The sequence below is a fragment of the Cupressus sempervirens genome, chromosome 8, assembly GCF_028749045.1.
Source record: "Cupressus sempervirens isolate cs-2001-9-10 chromosome 8, ASM2874904v1, whole genome shotgun sequence".
In the NCBI taxonomy this organism is placed as follows: domain Eukaryota; kingdom Viridiplantae; phylum Streptophyta; class Pinopsida; order Cupressales; family Cupressaceae; genus Cupressus; species Cupressus sempervirens.
This window is the reverse complement of record NC_143125.1, coordinates 730,481,050-730,498,454: the sequence shown is the minus strand read 5'-3', so window position 1 is coordinate 730,498,454 and position 17,405 is coordinate 730,481,050. Positions and strand designations below refer to the sequence as shown.

The window sequence follows — 17,405 nt, the reverse complement described above, 5'->3', positions numbered from 1 at the left end:
TACTTTAAGGAGCTAACATAATCAAGGCAAGAGGGTGTAGTTGAGCACCATGTGGCAGAATTTCAGAGACTATTACTGATGGTTCTTGATGTGTCAGCTATCCATTTTCTTTATTCATGTTGCTGTATATACCTCTTTATTCGGGAGCTGCTGTAGAAATTTTGTTGATCATTATCCTTCTCTCTTGCCTATGTTTGTGTGTTGCAAACTTGTCATCATTTGTTTCCAGCTTGGCGATAGGTTCCATTTGTGCATATTTGGACTCTACACATGTTATGCTTTTGACTCCATCTTTGCTGGGCATATGTGGTGTCCATGTGACTACATAGTTGGCAATCCTCATTGCTGGCATCATAAATTCTCTCTAACATTTTGTATCATAGCTTCAAGAGTCTTTAATATCTGTGTATTTATGGTCAACTGGTTCTTGATGTGACATAAAGGAGACATAGTAATTTTTGCAGAAGACCTCTTTGAATCACTCAAGGGTTTGGTAAGAGTGCTTGATCCAAACCCCCTACAAGAGGCCATCAAAAAAAGCTTTGAGTTTGGAGGTTTCGGTGACCAAAACAAAATCTTAACCCAAGAGTGCACAACTATGCCACAACATAAGCCTCCTTCTAAGAGCATTCCTCGGCCTATGGCATTACCCAAAAATCGAGCAAGATGGATGAGACAAAGAATGAACTCAAGAGGAAGAAGTGTTTCCTTATAAAGAGATATGACTCTAGGACATAGATGCTGGGGTAAAAGACAATTACAATATATACAAGAGATTCAAATAAAGGTTTAATTTCAGAGAACAAACCAAAGCTATTTTAAGTATCTAGCAATTGTATTGCTAAAGATCACATAGCCACAAGGGAAATTACACTTGCTACTCTCTTTGGAGCCCTTAAATATTTTTCTCTTCAAAGTTCCTTGAGTGCTAGCAGGACAAAGGATAACCATTCTCATTTATAGTGGGGTCATCGAAAACTTATCAACAAAGATTTGCTTATAAAGAGGACTGAAGGCATAAGAATTTGAAGGACTCAATGTCACAGTAGCTGATGGATCTACCATTCCATGCAACCAAGTAATCAAGCAACTTAATATCATTCTAGAGACCATGAGGTATGCAATGACTTTCATGTGGTTGGCTTGGTAGATGCTAATATGATTTTGGGAGTGCAATGGTTGCACTCCTTAGGAGAGCATTTGCAGAACTGCTCATCTATGGAACCTAAGTTCACAACAGATGGAAAGAAGATTGCCCTTATAGGGATCTCAAAGAGCTCCACTGGTGGTGATGGCCAAGAAGATGGGCAGAATCTTTCATTGAAGCCAAGTAGTGTGGGCAGTAAGTTGTTTGATTCTTCCCACAAAGTCCACATCAAGTAAGGAAGGTACTCATCATATTGATATTCAAAAACTTCTAGACAAGCATTGTGTAGCTTTTAATGACAAGCCTTTGAGACAACCACTAAATAGAGGGTTTCAACATGCTATAGTGTAAGAAGGAGCTAAACAATTTATCACTGCACCATACCACCATGCAAATGGGTATGAACAGAAGATAGAGAAGGCTATCACAGAGCTTCTTGGCATGGGAATCATAACACCTAGCTTCAATCCATTGTCATGTTCAATAGTTTTTATGAAGAAGGGTGGTATTATGAGGATGTGTATTGACTATAGAGCCTTGAACAAGAACACCATCAAGACTAGATATCCTATTCCAAGGATTGATGAGCTCATAGATGAGTTGCATGGAGTTGCTTATTTCTCCAAGATTGATTTGAGATCAACATACAATTGAATCCATATGAGGGAAGAAAGATATTGAGAAGACAACCTTCCAATGTCATTATGGACATTTTAAGTTTATGGTGATGCATTTCAAACTCACTATTGCTCCAGCTACATTCTAGTTATGCATGAACCAAGTATTCAATAAGCAGTCCACAAAAAGGCTTGAAAGGAACAATTGGAACAACAAGACACATTTCCTGGCATTTTGGAGCAGTAATACTTCTATGCTAAGCTGTCCAAATGTGAGTTCGGGTTATTCAAGAATTTGAATTTGGGCCATGTCATAAGTTCCAAGGCTATCCAGCCAGATCAACAAAGGATTAAGGTAATCCTTGTTTGGCCTCCACCTACCTATGCAGCTCAGCAGAAAGAGTTTCTAGGAATGTTGTTGTTACAGTAGATTTGTGAAAGGATTTTCTCAACTGACTGCACCTGATATGACAGAGAGAAGCTTTTTATATGGTCAGAAGATGCTCCAGAAACTTTTGACAGGCTGAGAGAGGCAACGAGCTCATGCACAATACTTACCATTCCTAACTCTTCTCTAACCTTTGTTGTTGAAGGTGATGCTTATAAAGAAAGTACTGGAGCTGTCTTAAGTCAAAGAGGGCATCCAATAGCTTTTCAGAGCAAAAGATTAAGCAATTAAGAAAAGAAATATTTTATTTATGATAAGAAGATGTTGGCAATCATGCATGCACTAGAAAAGTTTTTGTTGTGAAGACTGACAATAATAGTTTGAAGTTCTTAGATGAAAAGAAAACCTGAATGATTGCAAGCAAAAATAGATGAGCAAGCTGCAAGCTTATGGTGTTCAGATAGATTACATGAAGGGCAAGAGGAATGTAATTTTCATTATCTGTCCTTTATTTTAATTAGAAGGTTTCTGTTATTGCTGAGCATGCCAAGAATAAATATACTTTTGACATCCTTGATGAGATTGTGAAGGATTACAGTATGTTGTGACGAAAGGGCCGGTCCTCTACAAAAGAAGAATCTTTTTGGTGCTTGAGTCTAAGATCAAAGCCAGGATTTTAAAATCCTTCATGATACTCCAACAATAGGACATTAAGGCTATTATAAGAAATTCATGAAATTCCGGGAAAGGTTTACATGGAAGGATTTGGAGGATGGCCTTAAGCATATCACAGAATGCATAACCTACCAACCAAACAAAGGAGATCAATTTTTCCTAGCAAGCCCACTATAACAACTGCTGATGCCTTAGCAGAAATAATAAATAAATGAATGTATCCATGGACTTTGTCACAAGTTTACCCAAGGTACAAGCTAGATACTGCATTTATGCTGTAGACTGACAAAGAATGCACATTTAATTGTTATTGCTTCAAATTTCAAGGCACATCAAATACAAGAGATATTCTTCAAGGAGATATTTATGGTGCAGGAGCACCTAGAGTTTGGCACAAAACCCAATGCAAATTTTTGGCTTGTAACAACCTTAGCCAGGTCATGGGTGAAATAAGGACCATACGAGAGTCCAATAAATGTATTTAGGTGATTTTGTTGTGTTTGTGTGAGTCATTGCCTCAGATGGGAAAAATGTTGTCAATTAGGTGGCAAATAGTTGTCAAATAGGCCAATTTTCAAATAATATGGGTAAGGACCCAAAAAGGCCCAAAATGGGTCAAATTGGTGCTAAACATGTTTCTAACGTGATTTTAGGTCATATTGCACGGTTTGGAGTCAAGTTGTTCACAAGAAATGCAATATTGTCAAATGTTGTTAAAAGTTGTCATGACAACTTTGCAAAGTTGCATGACAACTTTTTGCATGAATGACCAACTTTGAAAAATATTAGTTATAATGACCCAAACTTGGTTGGGACAGTTGAATGAGGTCAATATAAGGCCTTTCAAGTGGTTTTTGTTTGGTTGGTTGGCAATTTGTAAAACAAGCAACTTGAATATAAGCAATTTTCTAGACAATTTACTAAAGTGAGTCTTGTAAATCCAGTTCCATGGATTGAACTTGCCTTCTTTTCACCCTGCACAGTTAGATTAGTTCATTTTTTTGCTTTCCTAGTTTTGGTGTGGTAGTTTGAATATCTTTGTGTAAATAAATAATTATCTACCCTATTGACTTGTTCACTGCCAGTTTCAAGGTGTTTGTTGTTCTAATGGCCCTAGTTTGAATTCCAACTGTAGGATTTCAAAGACCTTTGGTGGAATGAAAATAGGGTCAATGTACTATATTCTCCTTTTTGCTCTGGTCCAAAAAGTATTGTTTGCTCATTTTAGCTAACCTGACTAGGAACAATGAATAACAGTTAGGAGATAATGGCAAGAATGGATTAAACAAGTCAATGTAATGACTTGGATGAACCAAAGAAGTCTTAAAGAGGCTCTAAACAAGAGAATAGCAGAAGTTGAAGTCATTGAGGGGGCCTACCCATTGAAAACTCAAAAACAATGATCTTTCCTTTATAAATTTGCCAAAGTAGGATTAGTCATTGTACAGACAGGTCTAAAACCTGAAACCTCGTGAAATTTTTAACTCTCCCAAAATGCTATCTAAAAAGGTGATTAGTTTGGGGCTTCATTTGGGAATTTTTCAAGTTATCAAGGAAGCACTCAATTAGGAGACCTCATTGAGGGCTACTAGGTCTAGTAGGCCTAAAACAAGCAAATGGTGGGATCGGTAAGAAAGATTAGATTAGTTCTAACAAAATGACATTCAAAGAAAGTGTAATGCTAAGAATGGATGCCAAGGACTCCTGCAAAGTGTTGCTGAGTGGATGTGACAACCTGTGAAGTGGATTTACTATAGTGAATCGAAGAAGGAAGTGTGATTTCTTTTATCAGAAAAGAGGTCCTAGAGTGGAAGGGGAATAGTTAAGTTCTCCCAAGGATTAAGGTTTACAGAGGAGAAGCCCTAGAAGGTCTAGTAGGTGACCTTAAGAAGAGTCAAAGGAGAATTGTCAAGGAACCTCCCTATCAGATTGGTATCAGAGCCCTAAAGATTTGGGCTAGTCAGGTATATGTCAACCTTAGAATCAACAAGTGAGACCAACATGGTTACAAATGTGGTGTTGGCCAAAATGGTCCAAGGGCAGGAGGTGGAGAATAGACTTCTCAAGTAGAAATTGGCACAAATGGAGAGCAAGCTTGGTGAAGTAATGGTCAAGTCTGAAGAGGTTAGTGAAAAGGTGAAAGATACAAAGGATAAAAGAAAATAAGTTGTAGAAGAAGACAAGATCCCTAAACCAGACCCAAGATTGCCTAAAGAACCTTTCTTGAAGGCATTAAAAGCATTAGGAGGCAAAGCTTTAGAGGGTATACCATTGTTTAGGGGCAAGATGGAGCCAGACTCAATTATGGAGTGGATAGACAGTCTTGAGAAGCACTTTGAGTCTAAGCGTGTTACTGAAACCCAAAAAGTTTAAGTTGCAAAGACTAGAATGAGGGGTGTTGCCTTAACTTGGTGGAACTTTGTGCAATCAGAGAGAGAAAGAGGGTAAAAATCAGATGGCTACTCGGAAGGGTATGGTGACTAGAATTAGAGAGATCTACTTGCCAAAGGACTATGAAATTCAGCTTCATAGGAAGAGGCGAAATTTGAGACAAATAGACCTAGATGTGAACTCCTATATAGAGGGATTTCATAAGTTGAGTTTGAGATCCAAGGTAGTGGAGGATGAAACTATCAAGGTTGCTAGATATTTATATGGTTTAAGGTAGAACATCCAAGAAGAAATAAGTTTGTTGAGTCCTACCACCATATACAAATGTTATCAACTTGTCCTCAAGGTGGAAGAGAAAAGCAAGAAGAAGCATGAGGCAAGTAGCAGAGGTAGAGGTAGTGGCAGAGATACTAGAGACCAAGAGGAAACCATGGTGGAAGAGGAAATGACACAAGATCCCAAGGAGAAACTAAATTGAGAGAACGAAGTGGTGAATCTAGAGGTAGAGGGAATTATAGCAAAGGAAGAGGACCTAATAGCAGTAGTAGGGGAAGATTTGGAGGCTCTAGCAGAAAATATCATTATGCCAATATGTAGTGCTATAGTTGTAACCAATTGGGTCAACCTGCTTATAGGTGCCTTGAAAAGGCAACTTCTTCCCAAGCAGACAAGACAGTGAACTATGGGCAAGAACAAGCCTCCAGAGGTGAATCTTGATTCAAAAGTTAGGGATAATTTGATGATGGGAAGAATCCTCATCAAGTAAACAGCTAAGGAGGAGCCAAAGCAAAGGTCTCTTTTCAAAGTCAAATGCAAGAGACTTGACAAGGTATGTAAAGTAATCATAGACTTGCAGTCAACTGATAATATAATCTTAGAGGAAGTAGTAAATAGGCTAGGATTGACTAGGATACCTCACAATCATCCTTATAGGGTTACATCGTTGAACAAAGGGCAGCATGTCTTAGTCAATAAACAAGCATGGGCGGAGTTTGCAATAAGGGGTTATACTGATAAGATTCTATGTGATGTATTGTCAATGGATGCATGCCATTTGTTATTGGGCAGGCCATGGCAATTTGATAGAAAGGCCATACACAATGGGGAGAAGAACTCATATTCATTCCAAAAGGATGGAGTGACATATAAGATACAATCATTGGTAGATGGAGAAGATAGTAAGGTCATTGGTCCTAATGTCCTCATGCTAGGAGGTAAAGAGTTTTCGAGTGCTCTCAAGAAAGAAGGTGGAGAAGGGTTTGTTTCGTTAGTAAAGCCTAGTGAAGAAAACAAAACGAAGAAGACAAAGATACTTGCAGAGGTCCAAAAACTTCTTGATCTATTCAAAGACATTGTGAGTGATGGAACAACTGCAACCCTACCTCCTCAAAGGACAATTAGTCACCAAATAGACTTCATCCCTAGAGCTTTATTACCAAATAAATTTGCTTATAAAATGACTCCTAAACAAAACAAAGAAGTGGCTAAGCAAGTGCAAGAGCTACTTGATAAAGGATTGGTGAGGAAGAGCATAAGCCCATGTGCAGTTCTAGTGATACTAGCACCCAAGAAGGGAGGTAAGTGGAGACTATATACTGATTCAAGCACAATAAATAGAATAACAATCAAGTATAGATTTCCAATTCCTAGGATTGAAGACTTCATGGATTGTCTTGGAGGAGCACAATATTTTACTAAAATAGACTTGAAGAGCGGTTGTCACCAAATTAGGATAAAGGAGGGAGATGAATGGAAAATAGCCTTCAAAACCACAATAGGGTTGTATGAAAGGCTTGTCATGCCATTTGGGCTTACTAGTGCCCCTAGCACCTTTATGAGGCTGATGAATGAAATGCTAAAAGACTACATAGGAAGGTTTGTAGTTGTTTACCTTGATGATATACTCATATTTAGAAAGACTAGAAAAAAGACCTTGAGCATTTGGAGATTGTGTTAAGGAGGTTGCATGAAGAGCAATTAACCATTAACTTGGAAAAATGTGAATTTATGAAGAAATACTTGGTTCATTTGGGATTTGTGATCTCACAAGGAAGTTTGAAGATGGATCCTAGAAAATTTGAAGCCATACTTAACTGGTCCACTCCCATGACAAGCATTGAGGTAAGAAGTTTCCATGGGCTTGCACAATTTTATAGAAAATTCATTAGAAATTTTAGTGAAATATGTGCTCCAATCTTAGATACAATTAAGGAAGGTATCAAGACTAAGTTAAGGTGGACAAAGGAAGCAGACAAGAGGTTTGAATGGTTGAAGAAGGTAGCAATTCAACCTACACTAGTTTTGCCTAGTTTTGAAAAATTGTTCATTTTGGAGTGTGATGCAAGTAGTGTAGTAGTAGGGGTTGTATTAAGTCAAGATGACAAACTAGTGACTTTTTATAGTGAGAAGTTAAATGAGGCTAAGAAAAGGTACTCCTTATATGACCTTGAACTTTATGCATTAGTCCAAGCTCTTGGGAAGTGGAGACATTACTTACTACCAAGGGAATTTGCGATATATATAGACAACCAACCATTAAGTTTCATCAACTCACAAGATAAGCTATGTAAAAGACATATCAAGTGGATGGAATTCTCATAGGCATACACCTTTACTGTTAAGATAAAAAAGGTCAAATGAATAACATGGTTGATGCTTTAAGCAAGAGACTTCTCACTGTACAAGTACAACTAAAGAGCGTAGGAATTGAATGTTTCAAAGACTTACATGCAGATGATGAAGATTTTGCAGCGGCTAACAAGGTATGTAAAGAATTTAATAATCATTTCCATGGTCAATATGCAGACTACACTTTGCAAGATGGGTTGTTGTTTTAGGGAGGTCCGTTGTGTTGCCAAGAGGTTGAATGAGAGAAAATCTCATTCAAGAAAAGCATAATGGGAGTCTTAGTGGTCATTTTGGTCTTAACAAGACCCTTGAACTTGTTCAAAGATTCTACTACTAGCCTAGGATGCATAAAGATATTAGGAGATATGTGGAATGATGTATAGTGTGTCAAAAAGCAAAAGGTGCTGCATCAAATGTTGGTTTATACCAATCATTACCAATTCCCTATAGGCCATGGGAATGCATTCGTATGGAATTCATTGTTGGGTTGCCAAAGACCAAGACTGCGTATGATAGCATCTATGTAGTTGTTGACAGGTTTAACAAGATGGACCATTTCATACCATGTAAGGTAACTCATGATGCAAGTCATATAGCACAGTTGTGTTAGCATGAATGCTGACGATATTCCTTTGGGGGAGCATCCTAAGCATTGGAGAGTATTGACGTGTTGCATTCATGACTATGTTTGTCATTGATGTCAACATAGCAATAAGTCTATGAAGACTAACAAAGTAGGAGACAAAGATCATAGTTGTACAGACAATGTTTTGATTGTCTGGTGATGTGCGATCAAGGGCATGTTCTACACTATGTCCTGATGTTAAAGTTCAATGCGCAATAAGTAAGTTGAAGATCTATGAAAGATATGCCTGATTTACAAAGAGCAATACAAAGACAGAATACCTAAGAAGCAGTTTCTGATGTGTATATTATATCTTCTAATAGAGATATAATCTGGAGATGCGCGGTTTGTTAGTGACATAAGATAGTCTTATGGTGATGTCAGTGAGTGCCCAAGCCCTAGTATCGCACATGTGAGAAGTTGTATAGATTGTGACCCGACAGTGCTATTGTAATTACAAATTAATTAATTATCTTATTATAATTAATTGGAAAAGCCTCAAAGCCGACTCAAGGAATTATTTTGAAGATATGGTATAAAGGAAAGATGTTTTCCTTGTTTGTAAAGCATATCAAGTGTATGTTCTATGCGAAGCGCGAAAAGGAGCAGAGTGTTTGGTGAATGCGAGTAAGCAATCCAAGGGACTTTTGGATGCGAGATTTGTGATCTAGTTCCAATATCAGAAGGAGCAGAAGTCCAGTTGACATGACAAAGAAAGAGGAAGGAGTAGTACTATTCATTTCTATTCTTCTGCAAGGAATAATACAAAGATCATTTGGACAGTGAGTTCATTGGTCTTGCCCCTAAAGCTGTTTGGACAATGGGTCCATCTGCCTTCTACAACTTCTAATAGGGTTAACACAACTCCTAACAAGGTTGGAATCTCCTAATAGGGACTGATATGTACTGAATGTTGTTATAAACTCCTAACAGGGTCCATCCTCTAACAAGGAATATTTTTATTAGTACATCATATTGTGGGTACCATCCCCACCGGGGTTTTCCCTCTGATCAAGGGTTTCCTTAGTTAACATATCTGGTGTTAATGTGCATGAGTATCTTGTTATGGTTTCTGATTACATTGTTCATATGGTTAAGATTTATTAAGGTTGATATTTGTGATAATAATTGGATAACTGATTCACCCACTGCCCCCCTATCAGTTATATTGGTGGACTATATATTCTAACAAGTTGTTTTTCAAAGAAGTCGTCAGGATTCATGGCTTTCGATCAACATAGTCTCAGACAGGGATGCAAAGTTTATGGGGCACTTTTGGAAGACAGTTTGGAAAAGACTAGGCACAATCCTCTCCTTTGGGTCTGCTTACCATCCCCAAACTAATGGGCAGACAAAGGTAGTTAATAGGACCTTAGACAATTTATTGAGATGTTTGACAAAAGAATATGGAAAAATGTGGGCTCAAGTGCTACCACAAGTAGAGTTTTCCTACAATGACAGTGTGAATAGAACCACAAGTAAGAGCCCATTTGAAGTTGTTTATTAGGTACATCCAAGGGTGTATGCGAATTGAGAGATCTTGGAAGTATGGAGGTTAGGAGTGGATATGCAGAGGATTTTGCTCAATCAATGAAAGATGTGCATGAGTAGGACCTTGGCAAAGACTAGTCAAAAGATCAAGAAAAAGTTGCCAAAAGGAGCAAAGAAGTCCAATTTGATGTTGGGGACCTTGTCATGGTTCACCTCTAGAAAGCTAGACTGCAAACAGGGATGTCAACCAAGTTACAGATGAGAAGAATAAGGCCTTGCAAAATACTGGCCAAGCATGGCAGTAATTCTTACAAAAAAGATTTACTAGAAGATTATCTCTTGTTTTCAATGTGCAAGATCTAGTCAAGTACAAAGGACCACTTACTGAGGTGAATACACAAAGTTCTAGGGCCACTTGGATAGCTAAGAGTAACTTCAAGAAGTTTGGGATTGATATTGCTATGTTGTCACCTGGTGTGACTTAACTTTCTTTTTCTAGCGGGAGAATGGCAAGAGGAATGTAATTTTCATTATCTGTCCTTTATTTTAATTAGAAGGTTTCTGTTATTGCTGAGCATGCCAAGAATAAATATACTTTTGACATCCTCGATGAGATTGTGAAGGATTACAGTATGTTGTGACGAAAGGGCCGGTCCTCTACAAAAGAAGAATCTTTTTGGTGCTTGAGTCTAAGATCAAAGCCAGGATTTTAAAATCCTTCATGATACTCCAACAATAGGACATTAAGGCTATTATAAGAAATTCATGAAACTCCGGGAAAGGTTTACATGGAAGGATTTGGAGGATGGCCTTAAGCATATCACAGAATGCATAACCTACCAACCAAACAAAGGAGATCAATTTTTCCTAGCAAGCCCACTATAACAACTGCTGATGCCTTAGCAGAAATAATAAATAAATGAATGTATCCATGGACTTTGTCACAAGTTTACCCAAGGTACAAGCTAGATACTGCATTTATGCTGTAGACTGACAAAGAATGCACATTTAATTGTTATTGCTTCAAATTTCAAGGCACATCAAATACAAGAGATATTCTTCAAGGAGATATTTATGGTGCAGGAGCACCTAGAGTTTGGCACAAAACCCAATGCAAATTTTTGGCTTGTAACGACCTTAGCCAAGTCATGGATGAAATAAGGACCATATGAGGGTCCACAAGATGTGTTTAGGTGATTTTGTTGTGTTTGTGTGAGTCATTGCCTTAGATGGGCCAAATGTTGTCAATTAGGTGGCAAATAGTTGTCAATTAGGCCAATTTTGGCATAATATGGGTAAGGACCCCTAAAGGCCCAAAATGGATCAAATTGGTGCTAAACATGTTTCTAACATGATTTTAGGTCATACTGCAGGGTTTGGAGTCAAGTTGTTCCCAAGAAATCCAATATTGTCAAATGTTGTCATAACAACTTTTGCCTTTTTGCATGAACAAGCAACTTTGAAAAAAATTAGTTATAAGGACCCAAATTCAGTTGGGGCAAGTGAATGATGTAAATATAAGGCCTTGCAATTGGTTTTTGCCTAGTTGGTTAGCATTTTGTAAAACAAGCAACTTGAATAGAAGCAATTTTGTAGACAATTTACCACAATGAGTCTTGTTGTACGGGAAAATCCACTTCCAGGGATTGAACTTGCCTTCTTTTCACCTTGCATGATTAGATTAGTTCATTTTCTTGCTTTCCTAGTTTTGGTGTGGCAGTTTGAATAGTTTTGTGTAAATAAATAAAATTTCTACCCTGCTAGCCTGTTCACTGCCAGTTTCAGGGTGGTTGTTCTAATGGCCCTAGTTTGAATTCCAACCATTTCAATGACCTTTGGTGGAATGAAAATAGGGTCAATGTACCATATTCTCCTTTTTGCTCAGGTCCAGAAAGTGTTGTTTGCTAATTTTTCTATGATGCCCTAGTCGAGCACAGAGGTAGCCCAGCTAGGAGCAATGAATGACATATAGGAGATAACGACATCAATGGATTGAACAAGTCAATGTAATGACTTGGATGAACCAAAGAAGTCTTAAAGAAGCTTGGAACAAGAGAATAGTAGAAGTTGAGGTCATTGAGGGGGCCTACCTATTGAAAAATCAAAATGGCTCATGAATCTTTTAACTCTCCCAAAAGGGTATCTGAGATGATTAGTTTGGGGCTTCATTTGGTAAGTTTTCAAGTTATCAAGGAACAACTCAATTAGGAGACCTAATTGAGGGCTACTAGATCTAGTAGGTCTGAAATAAGAAATTGGTGGAATCAGTAAGAAGGATTAGATTAGTTCCTTCAAAATGACATTCAAAGCAAGTGCAATGCTAAGAATTGAAGCCAAGGACTCCTGCAAAGTGTTGGTGAGTCGATGTGACAACCTATGAAGTGGATTTACTATAGCGAATCTAAGAAGGAAGTGTGATTTCTTTTATTGGTAGAGAGGTCCCAGAGTGGAATGGGAATAGTTAAGTTCTCCCAAGGATTAGGGTTTACAAAGAAGAAGCCCTAAAAGGTCTAGTAGGTGACCTCAAGAAGAGTCAAAGGGGACTCGGTCAAGGAACTTCCCTATCAATTTAGACTACATGGCTTGCCCAAGAATATTGCTAGTAACAAGGACGGCAAAAGATTTCTCAATTCTTTTGGAAATAATTGTTTCAGTTGACAAATACAGAGCTCATACCTAGTACCAACTACCATCCCAAACTGATGGACAAAGGAAAATGGTGAATGATTAGATGGAGAGTACTTGAGAAACTATGTTCCAGATCAGCAAATTGCACAGATCAAATGGTTACACCTGGGTGAATATTACTACAATACCTTGCACCACATGTCCATTGGGATTACACATTCCACAGCTCCATGTGGTTATGATGATACCGATCTACTGTTTTCAGATGCAGAGTTGACTTGACGCTTTATAGACGAGATATTGAGGGCACTAAAGGATAATTTGCAGCAAGCACAGAACCGACGGAAGACTTATGTGCAAATCGGAAAATAACGAAAAAGATCCTTTGATGTGGGAGATTTGGTCTTCCTGAGATTGTAGCCATATAAAGGCAATTCCATTAAGAAGGGTGGAGTTAAAAAGCTCAAATCTTGATGCAATGGACTGTACAGAATTGTGAAGCAGATACATTTAGTGGCCTATGAGTTAGAGCTTCCACTAAGAAGCGGAATTCATAAACTTCTCATGTGTCTTTTGAAACTAGTCCTCGGTTAGCCCATTTTGCCCTGAAAGGAGTTATCACAAATGATGAGGGTAAGTTAATTCTGAGCTATGGTTATACCAAATTGCTGTCAAATTTTTTGGACTATGGTCAGTTATCACAAATGATGAGGGTAAGTTAATTCTGAGCTATGGTTATACCAAACTGCTGTCAAATTTTTTGGACTATGGTCTATACCCAGCCGAAAACATCGAATTATGTTTTGTTTGAGGGCTTTATAGAAAGCCTTAGATCTTTTAACAGCGGCCTCCTATATGCCTGAAATCTTTCAACGCCATCCCCATATCATCCCCCTTTCATCTCATATCTTATTTCTAATTTTTTGTTTTCTAGAAATTTGGGCACTATAAGTAGAGAGATTTTTCCATCTGTCGAGGTATCCTTGAGTTTCCGTGTCATAGGACCCTGGACCCTGGTTCTAGAGGATTGATGATCATTAAGACATCAGAATGTGTGAACCGTATTTCTAATATCTTGTTGCTATCCACTTGTCATTTCTGGTAACCTTATTATATACTCTTCTATCAGTGTTATCACTTACCTGCATACTGGATTAAAATTTAAGCATCAACAGTTTTCAATTAGACCCAGACCTGCTCGCTAGGTACTTATGAACAGCAAACTGATACAGACCAAGAAAAGAATATTTTAAAGCTCTCAAGGAAATCCTATACCCAGATAAAAAAACAAAAGGACATAAGCACAAGCCCCGCATGGTTATTTCCCATAGTCAAATGCTCTAAACTAGACAACAGGCAACACGGCAAAAAGAAGAATCATATCCAGCCTGGATTAAGTACAGATTGAATGGTCACTTTAATTCTCAATGAGGAAATGATGGTCATCAGATATGCCCAATGATTTACCACCAATCCAAAGAGAAACCAATTACATTGTCTATCTATCTATGTTTACAAATTTTGCTGTAACTTAGGGCTAAAAACAGTTTTAATCCATTGTCTTCAGAACACTAGTAAGAGCAAATAATTCAACCTTTTAAGAAATTAAAAATTAAAAATACTGTAAGAGCGACAGGCTGCTGCCCAATGACTTGAGAATACATTCCCCAGAAGCAATCAAAGTTGGTGACAGTTAAGAACTCTGCAGGAATATACATAATTAAATAACCTGTACAATATCTTATTATATACAATTTGTTCACAGTGATTTCTCTAATATTCTCCCTAATTGGATATCCCATTGTATGAAATTTACTTACAAATATCTGGAACATTTTGAAGCTTAAATTTGACGAGAGCCAATTTTGATGTACAAAATTAGAAGTGCTACAACGAATACTATTTCAAGATTTCTTCAATACTGGATTAAAAATGGCTAATCAACGTAATGCCGTGAATTTAGATCTCAAAAGGTAATGTTATCGAACTTGTCCATACCCAAGTCAACGTGAGATCAACAAATGACTGTTATTGAAAAAGCCAATTAGATTTTTACAGGAAATCAAAAATTAGATTTTTTCATAAAAGAACAAAAAAAAACTTACGCGAATGGAGATGGCTCTACAAACAGGGCTATCCTGCGGGGCTGGTGACTTTCTTTGGCCAAAAAGTCATCCGGAGGACCCGTAGCAGACTCCAGAGTCAGGGAAGAATTCATACAAATATGTTTTAAGGCTACTCTCTGTTTTCCTGGAGAGAAGCATTTCAGACCAGAATACCGCCATATTCTTTGACTGGAAGAAGTGGGTTCTTTGTATATCGCATTAGACTTGAGGCCTGCACTGAGAGAAGTATTATTGCAGTACACTTGTTTGGTATCCAGAGAGTTGTCGATCTGAAAAAGGCCCAATGATCTTGTTGTTGCTCCAGCCGAATATAGACTTCCCATCATGTACAATTCATATTACGTCCCTCATATCTCATTAAAACCGTCGAATATAGAGAGGAAATTGACAGAGATATTTACGTATTCATTTCGAAATTTAAGAGAATTGAAAAATGAGTGTTTCTGAAGCAAAGGGCGTTATCAATAATTTAAACTGGAGAGAGAGGATAAAGAATATGCCATTCTAAATCATCATTATATCCGGTATCCCATGAGAATATCTTTACATTTTTGTTGTTTTGGGGGAGAAAGAATGAATCTTGTTACACACACGTATGGTCTGGTCTTATGGAGAGGTTTTTTAAATTAAATATTTATAATAGAGTTTACTCTAGTAGACATGAATCTTTTTATTTTAATATATTCAATTAATTTAATAAGTAAAAATGTTTAGAAGTTTTTTTTTAATTATGATATGATTTCAGAAATTAAGTTAATTGATTTTTTGGTAATGGGTAAAAGAAATTGATTTTTTGGTAATGGGTGAAAGGCATCGTGTAGTAAAAAATTTATAAATGTTTTATAAATGTTTATTTTCTGTGGAAAGTGAAACACAGTGGGGAAAAAAAGAATGGGAAGAAACATTATATTTATATTAATAATAACTGGTTCAAAATAGTTTTCAGAGAAAAGAACCAAAAAAGAAAAAATTTAGACATTTAACAGTGTTGACTGTGGAATTTGAACCCTACAATGCTCTAACCAACTGAGCTAATAGGCCACAGTTTTTTTAAAAGTGAATGTATAGAAATAGGATCATACTTTTACACACATAATGAAAACCTCCATTGTTGTCATTCACCTTTAATGCAGGTCAAAGATCTTTGAAGTGTATACCCTCCTTTACATATTCTTCCCATACATATTGGATCGATTAGGAAGACATGCCTTCCTTTATACAGTGATTGTTTATTCAATAAAAAATATATTTTAAAATTTAAATGATTTATACAATTGATTCACATGTTATTAAATCTCTTATTTGATTTGATGTTTTATCTACTTGTATACTAATCTTTTGCACTTATATAAGAATCCTTCCCTAACTCACTGCAAAATATGACTCATCTTAACCAAGATCTCATTAGATAAAATCCATAACTTTTTATTGATAAGTAAAGTTCACATCTTGTAAGTAAACTAAGAAAATGCTTTGTATTAGGTTGTGATTTTATTTATTTTTCTTAATTAGTTTAATTTTTAGTTTTTATAATTATTTTAGTTTATTCTTTAATCTTTATTTGTATTTTTTTTTAATATTTAGATGATCATTTTATTTATATATGACAAATTGAATATTTAATTTTTATCTAATTTAAAATTTATTTATTTTTATTATTTTACTTAAAATATAATTTAATGTATACACATTGTATTATATTTTTAAAATAGTTAAGCCGATAGACTTATATGTGGGAGCTTTTTTACCAATTTTTACATTTTTTTGCTTAACCCTTACCAGTTTTTATATTTTTCAATAACAATTTTTTCTTTTTATCAATTTCTATTTTCTATTCAATTAAGAGATTTTTTCTAGCCTTCTTTTTATAATAAAAAAAAGTCTATTATTTCTAATTCAATCTCTAAGTTCTATTTTCTATTCCTCATTTAAACAATTTTTTGAATATTTGTGTATAAAATCAAACTCTTTTTTTCAAAATGAAATGGTGGAGTTTGTTGCAGGAAGGGTTTGCTCAATATATTTTCTTCATGTTTTTGAATTAAAAGCAGCCAAAACTAGGGGGCTGGCCCATGAACAGTTAAACTGGTCGACTACCAGCAGATAACCAACAACCAAAACAACCCCCTACCACTTTAAAAAAATAAAAACATATAGTTTGAAAACATAACTAAAAGAGTATCAATAGGCCTAACATTACATGTATTAAGTCGAGAAAAGCTACATAAATATATGAACAAAGGCATAATAGCCTTAAATCCAGCCAAGTTCAGGAACCAACATATAAACAACATTAAAAAACAGAAGGAGGGAGCCGTTAAGGCTTCTTGGCCTCTTTCCTCCCCAAGAGGATGTTTGCCCAATCTTTCGCAAGGAAGTCAAATAGTAATCTAGAATCCTCCTTCGGCAAGTCTCCCTCCATATCTTTCAGCAAGTGAAGAGTGGTGGCAGCAACATGTGTCACTTTAACAGTGAACTTCATCAAAAGATGCATCCTTTCTTCCAATGCATGAATTCTCTGCCACACCTCATCACTAGTCATCTTCTTGGTGTCTACATTACTCTCCTACATGTCACCTGAACTGCTCTCGGCTTGCACCAAAGTGACATCCTACACATTCAAGGGGTTAGCAATATCCTTGGGAGGAACCTTAATAGGGGAGGAAATCATTCTGAGGGAGGGCACACT

At 36.7% G+C, this 17,405-nt stretch overlaps 1 protein-coding gene across 2 annotated transcripts in view; it reads right to left on the bottom strand.

The window, feature by feature from the left end:
- SQD2 (sulfoquinovosyldiacylglycerol 2) overlaps nt 1-15,159 on the bottom strand; it is a 42,562-nt gene extending 27,403 nt beyond the window's left edge. For both annotated transcript variants that reach the window (XM_089795167.1, XM_089795169.1), the window contains exon 1: nt 14,696-15,159. In XM_089795167.1, coding sequence (XP_089651293.1) covers nt 14,696-15,042 — 347 coding nt within the window. In that variant the 5' untranslated portion in view covers nt 15,043-15,159. The remainder of the gene's footprint in view (nt 1-14,695) is intronic.
- Nucleotides 15,160-17,405: the final 2,246 nt, after the last annotated feature.